The sequence below is a fragment of the Ursus maritimus genome, unplaced genomic scaffold (assembly GCF_017311325.1).
Source record: "Ursus maritimus isolate PB19 unplaced genomic scaffold, ASM1731132v1 scaffold_7, whole genome shotgun sequence".
NCBI classification, from domain to species: Eukaryota; Metazoa; Chordata; class Mammalia; order Carnivora; family Ursidae; genus Ursus; species Ursus maritimus.
In genome coordinates, this window is record NW_024426885.1 from 32,004,036 (window position 1) to 32,023,047 (window position 19,012).

Sequence of the window (19,012 nt, forward strand, 5' to 3'; positions counted from 1 at the left end):
CCGATCAGAAGGAAGCCAGGTCTGAGGAGTCAGCCACATACTCCAGTGGAGTGCAGTCCAGTGGAAACAACACAAGCCGCATATGGAATTTAAACTTTTCGGGAAGCCACCTTGAAAGAAGTAAAATGAAACCAATGAAACTAATAGTGGTATATTTATCAAAACCAATGCATTCAGAATATTGTCATTTGAACATGTAATTGGTATAAAACATTGTTAGTACGAGAAGAAGACCGTAAACTCTCTCGCCAAGCCTTAGGATTCTGGCGTGTGTTTTACAGGTACGGCGTAGCTCGGTTCAGACGAGCCGCGTTTCAAGGGCTGGGCAGCCACCCGTGGCTGTCATGCTGGGGAGTGCAGCCCTGGTGTAGATTAGCTGTTAAACTCCTCCAGGACTGTACATTTTTTTAATGAGAACAGGGGGTAGGGTGAGGGGCACCAGTTCTCTAAGGGGGGCATGCCTGGCAGCTAGGTAAAGGAAATACTCCTCTATCCCTCAAATGCTTCGAAAGTGCTCCGTAGAACAAAGTAACCCAGTGGACCTCATTTTTCTCGTCCATAAGGAAAGGTGCAAACCCGCTGTAGGAGCACATCTCTGGCCCTTATCATCTCAGTTGTCTGCAGCTCCTCGGGTCCTCCCTAGGGGTTCAACTAGCTGTTTTAGATGTCTTTAGCTTTGACGCTTTCTTGTAGCTTCGGGCACCGACTCCAACCTGCGGCTAGTGGCTGCTCGAAATGCTCTGTTCCCCGGGGTTCTGAAGCCATATCCAAGCCAACCGGGAAAAGGGTGCAGTTGCCAAATTGTGCTATCTGCCATCGAGTGGGGAATCAGGACATGGCATGGATGTGCCACCACCCCCACCCCAACCCCCACCCCCAGCTTTAGAGTCAGTCCCAAGGGAGGGAGCTGGGTTAGGGATCCGGCAGTTCGGGAAGTGGAGCCGCACAGGAAGGGCCGTGTGCCCAGGTAGCTCAGTGTTCCTGCCTAGCGGGAACCCTGTCGAGGTTGGCAGCAAAGACGGAGTCGATCCGGGGCTTAGGCACAGGCTTCTGAGAGGAATTTCCTTTTGATGTGTGGTCATATCCAGTGGACTTTTAGAAATCCTACAGTTTAGAAATCCCAAATCCCTGGTATCTTGTGTTGAATAAATGGGCTCGTTTTTTCCAAAAAGGAGACGTATTGGAAAGAGCAGTGGGCTGGGAGTCAGAAGTCCTGGGTTCTGAGCCTGCTTCTGATGCTTGCTAAACTGTGGGACATAAGCTCTCTGAGCTTGCATTCCTCGTCCGAAAAGGGGGGAGTATTGAGAATGCCTGCCTGGCTTACCACCCAGCATTATTCTGCAGCCTAAATGAGATAAGACGGGGAAAAGTGCTTTGGAAACCATATGCTGTCCTTCATGCTGCAGGGTTGTTATCGAAGGGCTGTCTCCAGGGACGCCTGGGTGGCTCAGTTGGTCGAGCTTCTGACTCTTGGTTTCGGCTCAGGTCATGGTCTCAGGGTTGTGGGATCCAGCCCCAAGTTGGGCTCTGTGCTCCGTGGGGAGTCCGCTTGGAATTCTGTCTCCCTCTGCCCCTCCCCCCAATTGCGCGTGCACTCTCTCTCAAATTAATTAAAAAACAAAACAAAAAAAACAAAGAGCTCTCTCTGAACTCACATGGGTGTGTCTTCTGATTTTGCTTTTGTTTTTGTTTTTTTATAGGTACTTCAAGAAGGACAAGGCAATTTGGTACTTTTCCAGGCAACTATGTAAAGCCTTTGTATCTATAAGAAGATTGAAAACCAGAGATTATTTTTATTGGAGGATGAAGCATAATTCATGAACTGGTCTCTTTATTTAAACATTGAGTCAGTAGGAAAACTAATGCAGTGGATAAAGTAAGAAGCAAAAGAGAGGGACAGAGAAGTGTTGTGTCTAAAGCCTGAGCCTGTCTATGCTTACAGTGTCTCAGGCAAGCCGAACTGAGGAAAAAGGAGTGAGACAAATCTGTATTTACTTAGCTGCTTCTGGGAGCCACTCCAAGCCTTCCCTGCCTCTTCCCTTCTTGGGTAATCTGACCTGTACCACAGTCCAGGATCAGTGAGGTCAGAAATGCCTCTTGCTGCCCCGGCCTTGATCAGCCGTGGCTCAAAGCGGTCATGTAGCCAGAAGCAGCCCTCGGAGCACCAGGCAGATCCCCAACCTCCACAGGCTCCGCACCCCAGCCACCCCAGAGCCCACCGGTTTCCCAACATGGCTGGAGATATGCCCGGGCTGCCAAGGCCATCCCTGGACAGTGGCGGGGGCCCCCAGGCTATCCAAGACCATGTGCCTCAGTCCTGGGGTACGTGGGAAAATGGAAGCAGAGAGGAGGTGCCCTGCGCATGTAGCCTGCATGCAGCATTGCCCTCGACGCCCCTACTGTTCAGGCAGAAAAGCACATGAGGTTTGCCCATGGGACTGGGGTGCCCGGGTCAGGTAGTTAAATTTGTGTTTCCAAGTGATGAAGTTAAGTTCTGTAGCTGTCAAGGTCACTTGCAACGTGGTTCCTTTCCCATATCACCGACTTTTATAAGTGGTCACTTTCAGCACAATTTCATTTACCAGAATGCCAGTGCTCACCTTTCTTTTCTGGATTGTTTTTGGCCAGGGCAGTTTGAGGTCGCTGGGCCTGTTCTCACAGAGAACCAAGGATGGCGCTCTGTGAATCATTTAATAGACACTGATGCACACTGGATGCTGGGGCCGCCAATGAGCAGGACGTGCTCCACGCTTAGACTCACTGCGTCCTCATGTTTACTCCCTGCGGCAGTTCAGGAAGCACCCAAAGGTAGTCACCCGGGGTCCTGAATCCCGACGCACCCTGGTGAGGCCTCTCTTCAGAGCAGAAGGCACACAGGCAGTGGCCCTCCGTGCAAGGCAGCGATTCTGCCACTCCCCGGGGGATGGGGGGCTCTGTCCTCTGTGGGGCCACATCTGAGGAGGGAGGCCCCTGTGACACCCTGGGTGCTCAGTCACAACTCCATTCAATTCAAGGATGCTTATTAGCCTCTCTGTTAGACCCCTTGAAGAAATAGGCAATGGCCCACCCGCCTGCCGGGATCTCAGAGGTGACTGGAGAGGCAGATGTAGAAAAACATTGGGTCAAGAGAGACTGTGATATGTGCTAAGAAGGGTAAGAGGAGGAGGTTATCTTTCCCTGGAGAGACTCTAGAAAGGCGTGTCGTATTTCTCTCTCCATTAGCTCACTCTTGAACAGTGAGGCTGCTAGAAGAGCCTTTGTCCGAGGGTAGTTCATGGTGGAAATTCTTGGAACTGTTTCCAGAGTCTTCAAACTGTTGTACACATCCAAGGTCACAAATAGGAGCAGCAGTTCTAGGTAGGTGGGGTGTGTGCAGGAACCCTGGCTCTCTGAATATAGCTCGGAATTGCCCCCGGACCTTTGTCCCAAAGTCTGGAGTCTTTACAAGTAGGCGGAGTTTGTCTTCAGTGCCTCGGCCTCACCTTCTGTCTGCCATTCTCCTGCCACCCATCAGCTGCTCATGCCCCTACTCCCATCAGACAGCCTCATTCTCTCCCTGTCCTTTCAAGTCCCGGTCTCAGGAAAGAAACCGCCCGCTGACTCCTTCACACTAGAGTGTAAATGACTGATAAGAGGAATGTGTTACTTCTTCCCAGAGACATTTGTTTTTAACTAGGACAGAGGAGAGCCTTAACCCCAAGGGATGAGGCTGTGGAACTAATGGTGGGGATAGGGGGTGCCAGTGGCGGCTGAGGAGCTTCCTGGGTAGAAGGAGCCTTTCTGAGAGTCTTGGAATCATTCTCCTTGCTTTGGACGGTCCACTTCACCATCCCAGGGTGCCGTTTGGCTCTCTCTGAGGGAATATAGTACAAGTGCACGTGCGTTTTGCACGACAGCATTTCACTCATTTTTGGAATGTAACCCTGTATTGGCTAACGTGTTTCTTGGTTGTCTTAGATGCAAACCATTAATAACGATCTTATTCTAATAGTTTTTTTTGAGGGGTGCTTCTTAAGTAGGTAATTTTGAACACCTCTTTAAATACAGCTAGAAAATAAAACCAATTTGTAAAGCCACATTTGCTTATGATGCCAGCCTCACGCATTTGTAGATCTCCAGAAACCCAGGTATGTCTCACCAGTTTGCCCGTCTTTAACAAAATCATGTTAAAATTTGCATCAAACTTCAGCTTCCTGTGTATGACAAAACAAGGAACAAAGGTTTCCAATTGCTCTTTTGTCCTCAGACATTTAGTAATATAAAATACCTATTTTTATGCTGAAATATTTATACAAGTTTATTAATAGCGAGTGCAACTAACTGGCACCATGCCTTGCAACACATTTTGATATATTCGCCATGCTTCTCGGTAAAGGCAAGCCCCCAACTACTTTTGCAGTCTCTCTCGGATCAGTAAAAAAAAAAAAAAAAATCATATGCGTAAGAAGTAGGACTGTAAATATGTATATTTAACTTTGTATAGCCCATGTACCTACTTTGTATAGAAAAATAATTTTAAAAATTTGAACTGAAAGGGGGTAAAATAAGGAAGTCATGAAGTTTTTTGCATTTTTATTTAAATGAAGGAATTCCAAATAACTCACCTGCAGATTTTTAGCACAAAAATAGCCATTGTAAAGTGTTAAAATTTCAAATAATCATTCTTTCTGGGAGAGAAGGTAATTGTTATCTCAGTTATAGGGGTTTTTTTTAATTTTATTTTTGATTTTCTTTTTTTGCAGTCCTATTTATCTACAGTAGGTATTAAGTTCTTTTGCTAGAATAGGTTACTACAGAGATTATATTCTGAAAGAAAAATAACTGACATATATAACCAATTAATTTAAAGTGTTGCCATTTTAATTACACACGGAGAGCATGTACTATGCCGACATAGATTGTTCCGTTCATTTCTTTTTCTTTATTGCCGTGGATTGATTTGATAAATGGATGTGTTGAGTTACTATATTTGCTGTACATATTATTTAATAAACTTTATTCAGAATTGTGTGGCATTTGTTTGTTCTTACCATTCATTGTTTCTTTCCTTCCTTCGCCAGGTTTCTCAAGGGAGGCTTACATTCACTGCTTCAATATCGCATCCTCTCCTTTTCCCTTCTTAATCACATACCATCTGGCTTTGCTCCTGGAAGACCCCACTTCTACCTCATACCTTTCTCCATAAGCTAACTCTGACCTTCTCTGAATGGACTACTGGTGACCTCCTCACCATGCTTTCCATTCTGATGACAAAAATAATGCGTATGTCTTTAAAAGCAAAGCATAAAATATGTGCAACGGGTCCTGATTTGCTCCACAAGACATGGGTGCAGGAAACGATACAGCATTTGGTTTTTCTAAATCGCCTTAAGTCGGCTATGAGCCTTCTCTTGCTATGGTGGGTGAAAATGGAGCCCGTCCCCTCCCAAACCAAATGTGTCAAGACGGTCGCCTAGGCATCCAGCCTCCCCTGGCATCCCATGGTCAGGACCACACCCATCTCCGTGTGGAGTGGGGCCTGCTATGCACAAACCAAACTTCCACCGTCCCCTGGTTCTGTCCTTCTCCACCTCTGTCAACTCAGAGCACTGCCACCTCTTGGGGGTGACTCAGTGGCACCCGGCTCAGTAGGCCTAGTCCTCAAACAGTCATGGGAGAAGGGTTGTCTTCCAGGGGTCTGACAGCCTCAGGACTGAGCCCGGGCTCACGGGCACTACTTTCAGGCCGTTCATCCCTTCCAGCAAATCCATCAGCTGTACTTTCAGAGTACATTTGGAACCCAGCCTTGCCAAGCCTTTGGCTCTGGAGTCCAAGCCATTTTCTCTCTGGATCCTTGTGCTCGCTTTCTAACTCACCTTCCTGCTTCCGCCCTTGCTGCATCTACTCTGGTCTTAACAGAGCAACCACAGTGATCATTTTCAAGTCTATCCAGAATCCTCTAGTGGCTTCTCACATCACTGAGTGGTACCATAGCCTCAGGTGCATTGGTACACTGGCCCACCTCCTTCCCTTACCTCTGGCTTTGTTTCTCCTTGCTCCTTCCATCTTCGTTTCTCTTTGTTCTTATGGCCTCAGACCGTCCAGCACACTTCAAGTTCAGGGTCTCCTGTTCCGTCTTCTGTGCCCGGGAGACCCTTTCTGCTGGAGCTGCATGGTTTTCTTCCTCCCTCTCTTGAGATCTTTATGTTGCCTTCTCAACGAGGCTTTCTCTGACTATTTGATATATGACAGGACCCTACTGTTTCCACCCAGTATCCTCTCCCCCTTCTCTTCCTGTGCTTTATAACTCAGCAGCATCTGATATTTGTTTCGCAATCCTGTGAAATCCATGAGGATAATGATTCTATTTAGCGTTGATACACCCAGCACCAAGAAGAGTGCCTAACGTAGTTGGCACTCAGTCACCTGATCAAGTAAATGGGTAAATAAATGAACCACTGGCGTCAGAGATCTTAGAACTCACAATACTAATAAGGAAGGGATGCGTTATCAGTCCTTTTTCTTATAGCAGCAGAAATAGAACAGCGATTAATCTCAAATTATTCTGGGCTAGTACAAACAGCAGGTGAGAATTTTCTGTAATTACAGCCACCTTCCCCACAGAGATTACTGCTGCTGACGCCCTGCTATATGGTCCTCTAAGCTTTCTTTGCACAGTACACACATCTTTAAACAAAGGCTTTGCATAGTCTTACACACTCTTTTCCCTCTTAACAATAGAGCTTGGACATGTTTCCATAAGTTACTTAACCAATCCCCTATTGATGATGCAAATATTGCCAGCTTTCCCCCACACACAACAAACAATGCGGCATTGAATACAATTATTGGCTTAAAGAGTAAGAACATTTCAAATCTTGAGATACTGCCAAATTGCCTTCCAAAATATATCACACCAGTTTATACTCCCGCCAAGTCCATGGGAGTGTCTGTTTTCCCACCACCCAATTATCTGCTTCCATGGAACGCTGTTCCTTCGTTCGCCTGCCTTTTCACTGGCCAGCCCTCTTTCTAGATCTTTACTTGCACTCCCAGCCATCTGTTATTTTCTCTTAACACACGCTCTTTCGGGGAGTAGATCCCTCACAATGTAATTTGGCGTAAAGAGTCAGTTGCGTGAGGGCTCCTGTCAGTGATAAGTGGTAGAAACCTAACACTGCTGGCCATTCTTGGGTCAAATCACTGCAAAGAAGGGAGTTGGAACCAACCTTGGGCAGGAGGGAATCCAGATTCTCAAACTCTTGTATTTGTCTTATTTTTGGCACTGTTGGTCTCGTTTGGCTACATTTTCACCTACTGAACAGCAATAGGAAACATGAGCTGGAGGCAGCTCTGGGCTCGTTCTTACAGGTCTCCGACTCCCTTTTCTAGGGAAAAGGGCTTTCCCGTTGTGCTTCCCTGAAAACAATTCCAGACCCTGCCGGGTCCAACTTGGATAATTATCCTTCCTTTGACTAATCGTTGGCCAAAGTGGGTGTAGTATGAATGACAGCTGTGGGCGGGGGGAGAGGAGGAGACAAAGGGACGGGTGCTGCTATAAGAAGGAAGAAGGAGCTGGATCGATAACTCGACGCTCTACTGTGCAAGCCAGACTCAGCATTACTGTGACCAGCTTTGGGAAATGGAAAACATTGCCCTATCAATACAGACGGCAGTGAGCGGAATGTAGGCTATGTGCTGAAGCTCTGTGGGCCAAAGTCTTGAGAAGAACATGGTGGAGAGCACAGGATGGCCACCCAGACAAGAGGTTTGATGTGACCATGAGGGCACGGCACAACCGTATCACATGCTAAAAATACTAGGACTCTCCTGAAGGAAAAAGAATTAGCGTGTCACAAGTCATGAAGGATGTTTGCACGAGGTGTCTATAAGTGTGTTTGCCAAGTCTTGGCATGTTGAGATCAAACGTGTCTCAGGAAACGCTTAGCTGAGGCTCTTAAGACAAATGAAAGTTACTTGATACAAATCATCTTGATACAAATCATCTGTAGAATGGATTAGCCAGGCAGGCGGTCAGATTGAACATGTTCAAGAAAATTTAAAATGAACCCATAGATGGAAAAGCCCGTGATGAGCTATCTGAATGACCACATGACACTGGTTTATGCTGTCTGTCCTGGGGGACTACTCTGCTCCTCCAGCACTCTCACCCCGGCGTCAGCAGAGGCAAAATACTGGGTAGATTAAGAGTCTCTGGCTCCTCTGGCTTACTGGTTATTAAAGTGAAACTGACAGGGGCGCTTGGCTGGCTCAGTTGGTGGAACATGCGACTCTTGATCTCGGGGTCATAAGTTCAAGCCCCGTGTTGGGCATAGAGATTGCTTTTCTAAAAAGTGATACTGACAAACTTAAATGAATCTGCAAAAGAGGGGTAGAGCTGAGAATCATCTTCTAAATAGCATAAATCACATAGATTGACATGAGCTTGTGTCACCAAGGTCACTGGATCTCCAAGTATGGCCCATGGACCTGTAGAGTCCCAAGGGCCTTTCAGCAGATTTATGAAGCCAAAACTGTCTTCATAATAATGTTGAATGCTTATGGTAGCCAGCTTCCAAGAATGCCTTTGGTGATCCCTACCTCCCAGTATTCACGCCCTTCTGCACTGTCAGGGCTGGTCTGTGGAACCAGTAGAATACAGCACAAGAAATGGTATGTCGCTTCCAAGACCGGGTCATAAAAGCCATTGTGGCTGCTGTTCATGGGGAGCAGACCACGCTTTAGAAGTTCCAAGACTGGGGTGTCTGGGTGGCTCAGCTGGTTAAGCATCTGCCTTCAACTCAGGTCAGTTCGGGTCCTGGGATCCAGCCCTGCGTCAGGCTCTCTGCTCCGGGGGATTCTCTTTCTCCCTCTCCCTCTGCCCCTCCCCCTGCTCACTCTCACTTGATTTCTCTCTTTAAACAAATAAAATCTTTAAAAAAAAGTTCTAAGACCTAGTTGTCATATTGGATAAATGTGCTAATTCGTCACCAAAGGAGAGCTATTAGAACAATGGGCTGGGAGTCAGAAGACCTCGGTTCAACTGCTGCTTCTGGTATTTCTGTTGTGGGACCTCAGAAATGCCGCTTCAATTCTCTAAGCCAGGGTTTCCTCACCTGAGAGGGGGAGACACCTGGACCTATGTGGGTTCTGTTAGGAAGGAGGAAAAGGACGTGACGTTTGCAAGGCAACGTGCAGTGCCCACCACAGAGCATTCTGTTCCTCCAGTGTCTACTTCGTACCGGCGTTTTTCATGCATTTTCTCACTTCTCATACCAACCCTACGAGGTAGGCATTCTGATCTCCACTAACAGGTGAGGCACCTGAGACAGAGGAGTTCAGCCCAAGGGTATCCAGCAAATAACAGGATTCCGTCTGACTCCAAAGCCAGTGTAATTTCCACGGATCACACCCCACTGTCTCCAAGCCAGGACAGACAGCCAGGACAAGTCTGCAGACCAGTATACCTCGGAACATCTATACTTTGCCTAGAAATTATAACATCCCCAAGAAAGACCTCGTGGAGTAAGGCTAACATGATCACCATTTGATGAGCACCTACTACGTGCTCAAACATTAAAAGTTCAAAAACAGGTCGATTTCCTCAGTCTTCTGCCAGAGCCAAGACAGCAGCAAAGGCACAGAAGAAACCTTCAGGTACCCCCGCTGATTCCATGTCATCTTACCTTCCACCACTCACGAGCCTCTCTGAAGTGCGGTCCAGGCTCGCTGCTCGCACCTCCTCACCACACTGATCTGCAAAGCTCAGGGGCCCCCAAGAACTTTGTACTCTCCATATTATCTCTCCGTTAAGAATGACTTCAACTACAATAGCAGATGGCCCCCAAATGTGACAGCTTATGTGACAGATGTGTCTCATCATCTCCCAGAAAAGAAGACAGGCTCCGGGTAAGTCTGTCTGACTCCCCTGGCCTTTCTCTCATGATTACAAGCTGCTAGCATGGCCGCTCCAAGCATCGCATCCTCGTACAACTGCATTTGAAGGCAGGAAACAGGGAGCAACCCAGGACAGAGGTTTTCTCAGTAAGCGCTTTCCTTAAGGAAGGAAAATCTTTTCAAAAATCTCCCCCCCGCAGACGTTTTCCCACATCTCATTGGCTGGAGCTGATCCCATGGCTACTCCTCCCTGTAAAGAAATTGCCAGAGGGCTATGTGCCGGCAAGGTGGGGCCACTAACCAGCAATGAGGATCACAAGTGAGCCATTTCTGGGCGCTCACTTGTTCTTCGGCTCCCATCAGATCTTCCTGCCTTTCCCCTCACTGGTTCTTCGAATTCTTTCCCGGCTTTTCCTCGTCTATTCGTTCCTTCAGTAAGAGGTTCCTTCCCCAAGCTTCTCTCTATAACCTGTTGCCTGGGCATCTCCTCTCTTCTCCTAAGTTTAATGTTACCCTTTTTTCTATGTTACCTTTATTCTACTTTTTAAATTAAACAATCCAAAGTTATGGAAGCAAAACAGAACTCACCTAATCATTACCCCTGAGATAAAACATCTTTTGTGTTCTACACGTGTGTGTGTGTGTGTGTGTGTGTGTGTGTGTGTGTGTGTGTAAAACCTGCTCTTCTCACTCACCATAAACACCTTTCCTGACAAGACATAATCACCTCTACATCTTTATTTAATGATTGCGTGTTATTCCATGGTATAAATGTGCCCTGATATACCTACCAGCCCTCTCTTGTTGACACTTAGGATGTTTCCAATATTTTGCAATTATGGACAATTCTATGGTGAACCTTTTACATACTCTTAGTACCTTAAATGCTTGCTTTTTTTCTAGATAAATTCCTAGAAGTGGAATGGCAAGATCAAACGGCACACCATATTTAAGGCTTTTAACACATACACACTGTCATACGACTGTTGACAAGACCTGTCCGTTCTTCCTTGGCACTTCTCCTGGATTTGTCTTTACCTCTTTGTCACTAAGAATTCACCGTCTTACACCTCCCTCAACTGACAGCACTCCCTGAAACCTCTTCTTGCTTCATACCCACAAAATGATTGTGGGTTTAGAGATGCCCTCATCACCTTAGCTTGGGAGTCCAGTTGTAGATGAATGGTCTCTAGTATTTTTGAGAAGTTTCCAAATAATTGAAGTGGGGCTCCTTAACGTGGAGCGTTGGGATCAAGGCAGGTGGCCATCATAAAGCTGTGCCAGAGCAGGTGGTGTGGAAACGGGGGGCACGTCCGGGAACCTATGGGAGAAACAGGCCAGAGGAGACGGGGAGGGGGCTCCAGGAAGAGAGACTAGAGCTTCCAAGAATTGCCGCGTAAAGGAACAGGACTGAGAGGAAGCTGAGCTTTCATCCAGGGGGCATTAGAGGGCAGCCCAGAGCAGGGTCAGGCCAGGGAGAGAATAAGAAACAGTAGTGTCCCGCTCGTCTAGAAACAATGAAGTCCCTTATGTACAGCAACCTCTCCATGACCCTGCCAAAAAGGTGCAGCCTCCCCTTTCCAGTCAAGGCAAAACCCCTCCTGATCCCGTTCCTCCTCTAGCGACCACCTTATTTCTCTCCTTCCCTCACAGCAAAACACCGCAGACAGCTGTGCGGCCCTGCTGTCTCTGGTTCTTCTGCCCTGTTCGGCTCCCGAACCCACTCCAGTTAGGATTTTGCTCCCACCCTACCAAAGCTCTTCAGTCGGGACCTTCGATGACTTTGACAGCACTGATCCCATGGGCGGTTCTCCGTTCTCAACCCCTTCGGCTTTTCTGACACACCTGAATACTCCTCCTTCCTTGAAGCCCTCTTCCCTTGGCTCCCAGGATGCCCCTCTCTCTCAGTGCTGGTCCCACCTCACCACCGGCTCCTTCCTACTCTGTTTTGGCAGCTGGTCCTCATCTCCAGGCCCAATCCCTGGCCCCTGCTTCCTGTCCTGCTCCCCAGTGCCCTCATCCACTCCTAGGTCTAAAAACCCCCCATGTACCCGGCTCTTGCCTGGGGTACCCCAGACTCCCACATACAACTGACTGCCTGTTCCACATCTCATGTCTACCCGGCATCTGACACTTAAATATGTCCTCAGCATACCCCCAAAGCTGCCTCTCCCACAGGCTTCCCCACTGCAGTTAACGGCGGTCCCACCCTTTTGGCTGCTGCTCAGGCCAGGACAGGCGAGGCATCCCTGACTCCCGCTCCCTACTGCGCTTCCCACCCAGCGGCAGATGCTTTAGAATACAGCCAGAATGCCAGCACTGCTCACAGACTCCTCTGCCCCCACAGCTGGGTCCCCGCCAATAATCACCTCTCGCCTGGATTATTGCAACAGCCCACTCACTGCTCCCCTGCTGCTGCTCTTGCCTCCTCTTCCATTTGTTTCAACACAGCAGACAGAGTGTTGGAAACAAAAGGCAGAGCCTGTGAATCCACAGCGCAAAGCCCTCAGACCTTGCTCTTGCTCCCGGCGGTTCTCATCAGACGCCCCACGCAGGAGGCAGGAGGCAGGAGGCAGGAGGCGCTGCCCAGCTAGATGCCCGTGTTTGTCTGACCTCACCTCTACACCTGCATGCACTCCGCTCCAGCCCCCACCCCCCACCACTTTGCTGAGGAAGGTGCCAGACTGGTTCCCCTCTTCCTACTAGTTCCTCCGCCTGGAATACGCTTCCCCCAGAGAGCTACGCACTCACTCACCTGTTCAGGTCTTGGCTCAGATCACTTTCCTGAAGAAGTCCTCGCTCGTCACTTTTATTATTAACATTTGCAACACATAGTTACTTTTCTCCAAAGAGTGTAACACCATCTGTCATTCTATATGATTTCCTTAAAAAAAAAAACACACATTTTATTTGGAGATCAGTTAAAGATCACAGAAAAGCTCCAAGAATAAGGCAATACGAAGAACGCCCATACAGCCTTTACCTTGATTTGCCTACTGTTGGTATTTTATCCCATTTGCACCCTCCCTCCCTTCACATGCACACACACACGCACACACATAACATTTTCTTGAACCTTTTGAGGATAAGCTGCGTCTATGTGGCCCTTTACCCCTAAATGCTTCAGCTGCATTTCTTAAGATAGGGATATTCTCCACAACCATGATCTAGTTCTCTACCCGTGGATTGAACATTGATACAATACTTTAATCTCGCACTTGCATCGGTTTTTCCCCTCCAGTGCAGGGGAGTGTCCTCCCAGATACACTGCCTCTAGATGCTCTGACTCTTTATTCTCTTCCAACCTGGAATATTTCTACAAACTTTGCCCTTTATGACATTACCATTTTTGAAGACTGTAGTCCCTTCCCCATCCCTTTAGATTTCAAAAGGTGTGGTCTGATGTTTCCTTGTGTTTAGAGTCAGGTTACGCATTCCTGGCTGGGATGTTACATAAGCAATGTCGTGTCCTTCTCAGGATTCCATATTTGAGCCATCACACGGTGTACTTTTGCTCCTTGCCAGTGATGTTAATTTTGAGCTTCTGGCAAGGTGGTGTTAGATTTTGCTATGTATTGTTATTTTTCCCTTTGTGTCTAACACGCAATCTGTAGGAAGATACTTTAATAAGACTATGCAGGGGCACCTGGGTGGCTCAGTCCGTTAAGCGTCTCTTGGTTTCAGCTCAGGTCATGATCTCAGGGTCGTAGGATCGAGCCCTGTGTTGAGCTCCATGTTTAGTGCAGAGCCCGCTTGCGAGTCTCTCTCCTTCCCTCTCCCTCTGCCCCTCTGTCCCCTCCCATGCTCTCTCTCTCTCAAATGAATAAATAAATCTTTAAAAAAAAAAACTATGCAAACATCCTGCTTCTCATTATGCTCTCACTCTCGATTTTGCCCTCAGCAGTGACTGCTGCCCAAATTAATCTTTACTATGATAGCTGCAAGATGATGGTTTTCAAACTCTGGTACTCCCTCTACATTTACTAGTTGGGATTAAAAATTCTACTGTAAGCAAGAACCTTTCCTTCCTCTTCCTTCCTTCCTTCCTGCCTTTGTCTGTCTATCTATCTGTCTAATCTCTCTAGCTATCCATCTATCTACTGTGTGGACTTTTAGATTCTTATTTTTCCCAATAGTCTAGAATTCCTTATTATTTTAAAATTTGTCTCCGATTTGGCAAGGGCGAGCCCCTTTAGCAGGCTTCCGCGCCTGCCACTTTCTCAAGCCCTTTCTTAACTTTCTGCATAACAAGCTATCCCAGGCTAATCTTGCAGCTATCCTGCTGCAGCTCTAGAACTTCTTTGAGAATCCTGGATTCCTTTTATGGTATTTAGAGACCAAGATCAAGATGCCAGGTATACTCATCGCTCTGGAGTGTCTTTGCTTGTGGGCCCTTTTGGCCGGAAAACATATGCACGCAAATACACATACATACAAATACTTGTAGGCACACACCTACATAAACATACGTACGCAAAACATACCATACAGTTTACTTATTTTGTTTGTCCAGTACACTAAAAGGTAAGCTTCCCAAAGGAGAAAATTTGTGACTGTTTGGTTTGCTGTTGATTTTCTAGCATGTAGAACAGTGCGCAGCAAATGGGAAGTGCTCGATGAATAGTTGTTGACTGAAGGAGAAGAAAGAAACAATAGGCTCCATGACTTGCCAAATCGTTACAGCTGACACATGGCAGAACTGTCTTTTTTTCGGTGCTTCCAGGACCCAAAATAGGAGCTAAACGCCTGGATAGGAGAGCAGGTATTTTCATTTTCTCACCTTAATTTTTTTCTGAGCTCTTTTACCTCCAGACCTTCGTAGGTTGTATCTACTCACCACACACTCTGGGATTTATAACCTCAGGCGGTCAGCAGGTGGGAGGTAAAGGCAGGAGCTAGGTGGCCAGGCTTAGAAGTAGAAGACCCCAGGTCCACATCACCCAGTGTGACGGCTGGGACCTCTCCTCAGCCTGGAATGTGGTCTAACACAGGGAGTCTAACATAGGGGGACAGGGGGTGGCGTTATCATCACTTGCTGGCCTCCTGCTCTGTTCTCAAGCAGCACCACCCCTGATCCTGCCCAAGGAATGAGCACATGGAAGTAGAGAGTCAGAGGTTATAGAAGAGGAGATGGACACAGAGGGGGCGGTGGGGACCCAGCAGGGAGGAAGCCACCATCTAGGAGCCCTGGCGTCATGGAAACTGGCCCTACCACTCTGTCTGTCCTCAAATGCTATAAATAGTTGGTTTCAGTATCAGCCACTACCAGACCAGGCCAGCAGCACAGGCCAACCCCGGGAGGAAATGGATTTGGGGGAGGATATCACAGAGAGAGAGAGAGAGAGAGAGAGAGAGAGAGAGAGAGAGAATGGTTGGAATGAGATGAGGCTAAGGGAATGCCTTTGCCTGTCCCCATTGCACACCACATCAGATCACTGGCATTCAGAGCCCTCCCCACAGAGTTTTCCAGCCTGCCTGTCATTCAGTAATGTCACTCCAGCAGACCATCCCCCACCCCTCCTACTACCTCGTCCTATTTCTGCCACTTGGTATGGCCCCTCTGCTTCCATATGTGCTCATACTTCTAAAGCTTGTTGCAGATTCCACTTTCTCCGAGGAGGAAGTCCAAAAAGCCATTCCTGAAGGATCTAGTCTAGTTGAGCTGCTGGCACTTGGGCTATGGGTGTCCTTGCCAGTGAAGCAGGAATATCTGACCCTTGGGGACTCCATGAATTCTGGGTCTGAAGGGTCTTTCTGGGATCCTAGGAACCTCTGAATAACCACCTGCCCCTCCCTCTTCTATTACAAAGCCCTGCAGACCCTTCCGTTCCTCCTCTGTTTTCCCAGCCCAGACTCTGCCCTGTTACTTGTTTACTGAGCAATTTTAGGAAACTCTCTTAACCTCTCTGGGCCTATTGCAGGCTGGGTTCCCTGGTCCCAGAGACAGAATGTAGCACACAGAATGTTTTTTAAGAAAGACCTTTGGGCTCAATGTCTGTTCAAGGGAGTGGGGGCGAAACTGGATTGAACAGAGGGAGTTTGAGCTGCCACACAGACCTGACAGGCTAGACCTATTCCACAGGGAGCTTTGGGGCCAAAATGATCCATCAGACTTGTCCCATCTTGGGCCAAAATGTCACTTCAAAATGACACCGGCAGCCTGGGGCTGGGCATGACCTTGGGCAAGGCTGCTCTTTGCAGTGGAGGCAGTCCTTGAAGGGGCTGGAAGCCTAAGGCTATCCACCTCTCCAGAGCTGGAATAACAAGTCCTTCCATGAAGGGGGTCTGGGCAGTGGCTCAGTGCCTCTGCTTCCTCCTGTCATAAAGGCATCGTGACATTCCACTGGGCTCTTGTCCCGACGAAATGCAATGATGTTTGTCAAGTTCTAGCACACACTCTGACTTACGGTCACCATTAGTAATGAGGACAATGGCTATTGCGTGGGTATTGGGCTAGGGTCCGTTGGGTAACTCTGACCCCAAGCCACCTTTCCTCTTTGGGGGAGGGGGCTGAGGGGTGGCTCCAGGGGAGCCAAAGACTCAAATTTAGACTTTTGACTTTTCTCTAAATGAGGTTATATGTAAAGCCAAAGAAATAGAATAACAGCAATGAAATATGTTCATCACACAACTTTAAATTCAGGTCCCATTAGCAGATAAATGAGATGGTTTATTAATACAATAATATTAATTTATTAATTAATTATCTTGTGAACAACACTATTACATGACATTGTGTTTTTGTCTTAACTTCTTCAATGTAAACAGTTAATATGCATCACCTATCTGTGATCCAGTTTTGGAATTTCTTCTTTTAATATGCAGGGATGATTGAGAAATGGTAGTGGTCCAGGCCTCTCTCTGCCTTTGATAACTTTCATGCCACCTGTCAAGGGAGCCAAGAGGCAGGTAGACAAAATAGCTGCTTGTCTGCTCTGCACAGCGCCAACCTCGACCACCAGGTCAGCTCATCTGTCCACACCTTCACCAGCCTGCAGGGGGCTGCCGCCAGGTCCCTTGCTTAGGTGTCCTGGTTCTTGGTGCCACGGAGCATGCTCTGTGCAGAGTGGAATCCGAGAGGCGCCCAATCCCAAGCGGCCACTTCAGGATTTCCCTCAGGGCTGGAGCAGGAAGTGGGAGAAAAGCGAGAATTCGGAGCCCGTTAGATGTCCGGTCCCTGGCACACCCGAGGCCACCTCCCCCGGCTGGTTCCGCCACAGGCGGTCCTGGAGCGCCACGGGGAGCGAGCCGGGCGTGGGATACTAGCAAACGACCCCGCTGACCCTCGGAGCAGGGCTGCGGATTAAAAGGAACTAGACTGGTGGGATAGGACTGGGCAGGGACAGATGCCTTTGTTTTCCAAGCCCGTGAGCACGGTTTCGGTTCTTTTAAAAGAAAAAAACAAGTCGCTCAGATGTGATTTGACTAGGGCGCCCCAGGCAGTTGCACCCCTGTTTGGGGACTCAGGAGCCACTGCAACCCCGCACCCCTGGCAGGGGTGACATCAGAACTTCGGCTCTCTCTTGCCCCAGGGCAGAGCCGGCCCCAGAGTCCCGCGTAGGCTTAGTGTCTGGGAGTCACCCACTTGCCTCTGGGTCGGGCAGGAAACACTCAGCCCAGGGGAGGGGTCCCGAGGCGATCTCCAGGAACCGGAGCCCTGCAGTCCCCTGGCCAAGTACCCAGAACTTGTCCTGGAGATTGAATAAGACCTTATGTCAAGCCTCGCACAGTCCCGGACTCACAGTCCTGAAGAAATGGAGCTGTTGTACCAGGTAGCAGAGTCTCTGCACAGTGGCTCTGGATGGTCCTAGCGGTGGCACCCTGGCTGGGGGAAGCCAGCCTGGGGGAAACCACCAGCAGTCGCCTTCTACCCTGTCCACACTGTGAAATGGAGAGCTGGCAAGGCCCACTGTCCCTCCTGATATCCTGGGCCACTTTTCCCTACCTTCCTTGCTTCCATTTCTCCTGAATTCTCCTGCAGCCCCCCTCCCCACCTCTCCAGATATTTGCTGGAGGCTGTTTAGGACTTTAATGGAATGCATGATAATAATAACAACAAGGCAACCGAATTTCAGAGAGATTGCTTAAGGCCGTTCACCTAGGACCAGGCAGGAGTCAAGGGTCTGAGGGAATGGGAGCGTACAGATAAATAAGTAATAGGTTTAAGATAAGACAAGGTTGACTGAGTTTGGGGTCAGAGCTGTCAGTCCGTCGGGGGGGTATTTTCTGAGTACAAGCTGTGTGCCCAGCTTAGAGCTCCTTCTGGGGGACAGGAAGAGAGATCAAAAAGATAGAAGATGAGGTCCCTAATCCCTCCTACATTGTTGGTGGGAATGCAGGTTGGTGCAGCCACTCTGGAAAACAGTGTGGAGGTCCCTTAAAAAGTTAAAAATTGAGCTACTCTATGACCCAGCCATTGCACTACTGGGTATTTACCCCAAAGATACAGACGTAGTGAAGAGAAGGGCCATATGCACCCCAATGTTCATAGCAGCATTGTCCACAATAGCTAAATCGTGGAAGGAACCGAGATGCCCTTCAACAGATGACTGGATTAAGAAGTTGTGGTCCATATATACAATGGAATATTACTCAGCTATCAGAAAGAACGATTTCTCAACATTTGCTGCAACATGGACGGCACTGGAGGAGATAATGCTAAGTGAAATAAGTCAAGCAGAGAAAGACAATTATCATATGATTTCTCTCATCTATGGAACATAAGAACTAGGAAGATTGGTAGGGGAAGAAAGGGATAAAGAAAGGGGGGTAATCAGAAGGGGGAGTGAAGCATGAGAGACTATGGACTCTGAGAAACAAACTGAGGGCTTCAGAGGGGAGGGGGGTGGGGGAATGGGATAGGCTGGTGATGGGTGGTAAGGAGGGCACGTATTGCATGGTGCACTGGGTGCTATGCGCAGCTGGTGAATCACTGAACCTTGCATCAGAAACCAGGGATGTACTGTATGGTGACTAACATAATGTAATAAAAAAACATTAAAAAAAAAAAAAAGAAGAAGATGAGGTCCCTAGCCCCCACACACATTTAGTCTTCATCTAAGGACCTTGATTTTTATTTTGAAAACTTCACATCATCATTAGAGGAAATGATCTTTGAAACATTTCCCCAGTCCCA

At 48.0% G+C, this 19,012-nt stretch overlaps 1 protein-coding gene across 3 annotated transcripts in view; it reads left to right on the forward strand.

Moving 5' to 3' along the window:
* SORBS1 (sorbin and SH3 domain containing 1) overlaps positions 1-5,015 on the forward strand; it is a 223,274-nt gene extending 218,259 nt beyond the window's left edge. For all 3 annotated transcript variants that reach the window (XM_040623929.1, XM_040623927.1, XM_040623928.1), the window contains one exon: positions 1,701-5,015. In XM_040623929.1, the coding sequence (XP_040479863.1) occupies positions 1,701-1,768 (68 nt within the window). In that variant the 3' untranslated portion in view covers positions 1,769-5,015. The remainder of the gene's footprint in view (positions 1-1,700) is intronic.
* The last annotated feature ends 13,997 nt before the right edge of the window (positions 5,016-19,012 follow it).